Source organism: Gracilinanus agilis, unplaced genomic scaffold (assembly GCF_016433145.1).
Source record: "Gracilinanus agilis isolate LMUSP501 unplaced genomic scaffold, AgileGrace unplaced_scaffold2498, whole genome shotgun sequence".
NCBI classification, from domain to species: Eukaryota; Metazoa; Chordata; class Mammalia; order Didelphimorphia; family Didelphidae; genus Gracilinanus; species Gracilinanus agilis.
Window position 1 is genome coordinate 2196 of NW_025356890.1, and position 1777 is coordinate 3972.

The window sequence follows — 1777 nt, forward strand, 5'->3', positions numbered from 1 at the left end:
CCTGGCCTATAATGCCAGACTCTATTTCCCACACTCCTGGGTCAAAAAGGATTTCCGAATCCTTCACCAGTATACATACACAAAATACGCACACACATCTACACACCCATGCACACGAATATATGGCCACCAAATATATACTATTTTATCAGGGTAAGAGGATCCCGTAATGGGAATTCCCTCCATGGGTACAGAATTTGGAAGTTGGTTAGCAACTCCTAGTCTGAGGGTTCTGCCAAGGGATCTGCTAACTAACTTCTTCACCAGTATGTGTCAAAAGGCAGGACTCTGACAGCAGGGATTCCCAGATAGGTCCTGACACTGAGGCTTATCTTTCAGCCATTACACTGTACTCTCTGTTGGCCAGCCTATTAGCAACTTAATTTTAGTTATTGTGCTTTTATTTGGAGAACACTATGAGGAGATGAATAATATGTCCTTGACTTGTAAGGAAGGGGTGTGGACAGGGAAGAAGGAATTTGTAGGTCATTTTTCTCCATTCCCTTGTCTAAGTCCAGGTTTGATACAATGGCTACCTTATGATGTTCCTATTCCAGAAACGTGCCTACAAGAGTTATGTCCGGGCCCTGCCACTGCTGAAGAAAATGGGTGTGACTTCCATTGCTCTCCGAAAAAGCATCGGAACCCTTGAAGTGATCTGTGGCATCATCATGACCGTGGTCCCTGGCCGTCCCAAAGATGTCGCCAATTTCTTCCTTCTCTTACTGGTGTTGGTCGTGCTCTTCTTCCACCAGCTGGTTGGCGATCCCCTCAAGCGTTATGCCCACGCCCTGGTCTTCGGGATCTTGCTCACCTGCCGCCTGCTGATTGCCCGCCAGCCAGAGGAGCAGCTTATTGAGAGGAAGGCTTCGTCCAGGGGTGGTGAGGGGCAGGCTGCCCCCCACAAGAAGGTCAAGGTCAAAGTGTCGTAAGGAAGCAGCCCTACATGGCGGACCTTCCAGGCAGCTTCCTCTGAGTAGCCCAGGAAGATCTCAGTGCATTTTGTTCCTTTTTATTTCTTAACTGATTGCTTTTCTGGGAAAGGGGGACCTATGCCATGTAATGGTTCTGATATTTGTGTTCCCCTATTCCCTAAAATTAGCTCCTGATCCAGCCATAGACCCACCACCTCTTATCACTCCCACATCTGGCTGCATGTAAATGTGTGTAAGATTACTTCTCAGGTGTTTGTGTGGCAAACTATTCCAGCAAATACTATATGTGGGGGAAAAGTGTGTATGTGGAGATGTGTGCTTGACGTGTGTGTAAAGATGCGAGTGCAGGAGGAGGAGGCTTTGGTCTCAGCCTCATCCTCTACAGGTAATCCTCACTTTATGTACAAGGTGCATTCTAGCCAAGGTGAAGACAGCTTGAGATGGCTGCCCCTACATAATGGCTGATGTTGTACCCCTCCCGGGGCTATGTAGCCCTTCTCCAATTTGACTGACTCTGGGTTCTTTCCTTTGCCATCTGTCCCCATTCCCTAACCCCTCTGCCTCCCCATCCCCCAGGAATGACTTTTCTAGCTAGAAATCGCCTGATATTACCCCTGGATCTCAGAGGATTTGTTTCCTTTGGGGCTCGAATATCACCTTTTTCCCAGCAGGTGCTCCTAACTAATCTTGTCCTGTGTACAAATTTCTTAAATTTGAGGTTTCGGGTGACATAAAATTTATCAGCTTCCTCCCTCATCCATTGTGTAAATTGGAAAACCTAAATACTGAATTAACTTAGAATAAGGAGTACCTACAAGTCAACAGAAAATCCAATCCTAACA

At 46.8% G+C, this 1777-nt stretch overlaps 1 protein-coding gene across 1 annotated transcript; it reads left to right on the forward strand.

Annotated features, from left to right (window-relative positions):
- Positions 1-557: 557 nt before the first annotated feature.
- On the forward strand, positions 558-932 carry TMEM35A (transmembrane protein 35A; the record flags this gene model as incomplete). Its single annotated transcript, XM_044683565.1, has 1 exon — positions 558-932. A coding segment is annotated over one exon (375 nt), but the record flags the coding sequence as incomplete, so codon positions are not given.
- Between the last annotated feature and the right edge of the window lie 845 nt (positions 933-1777).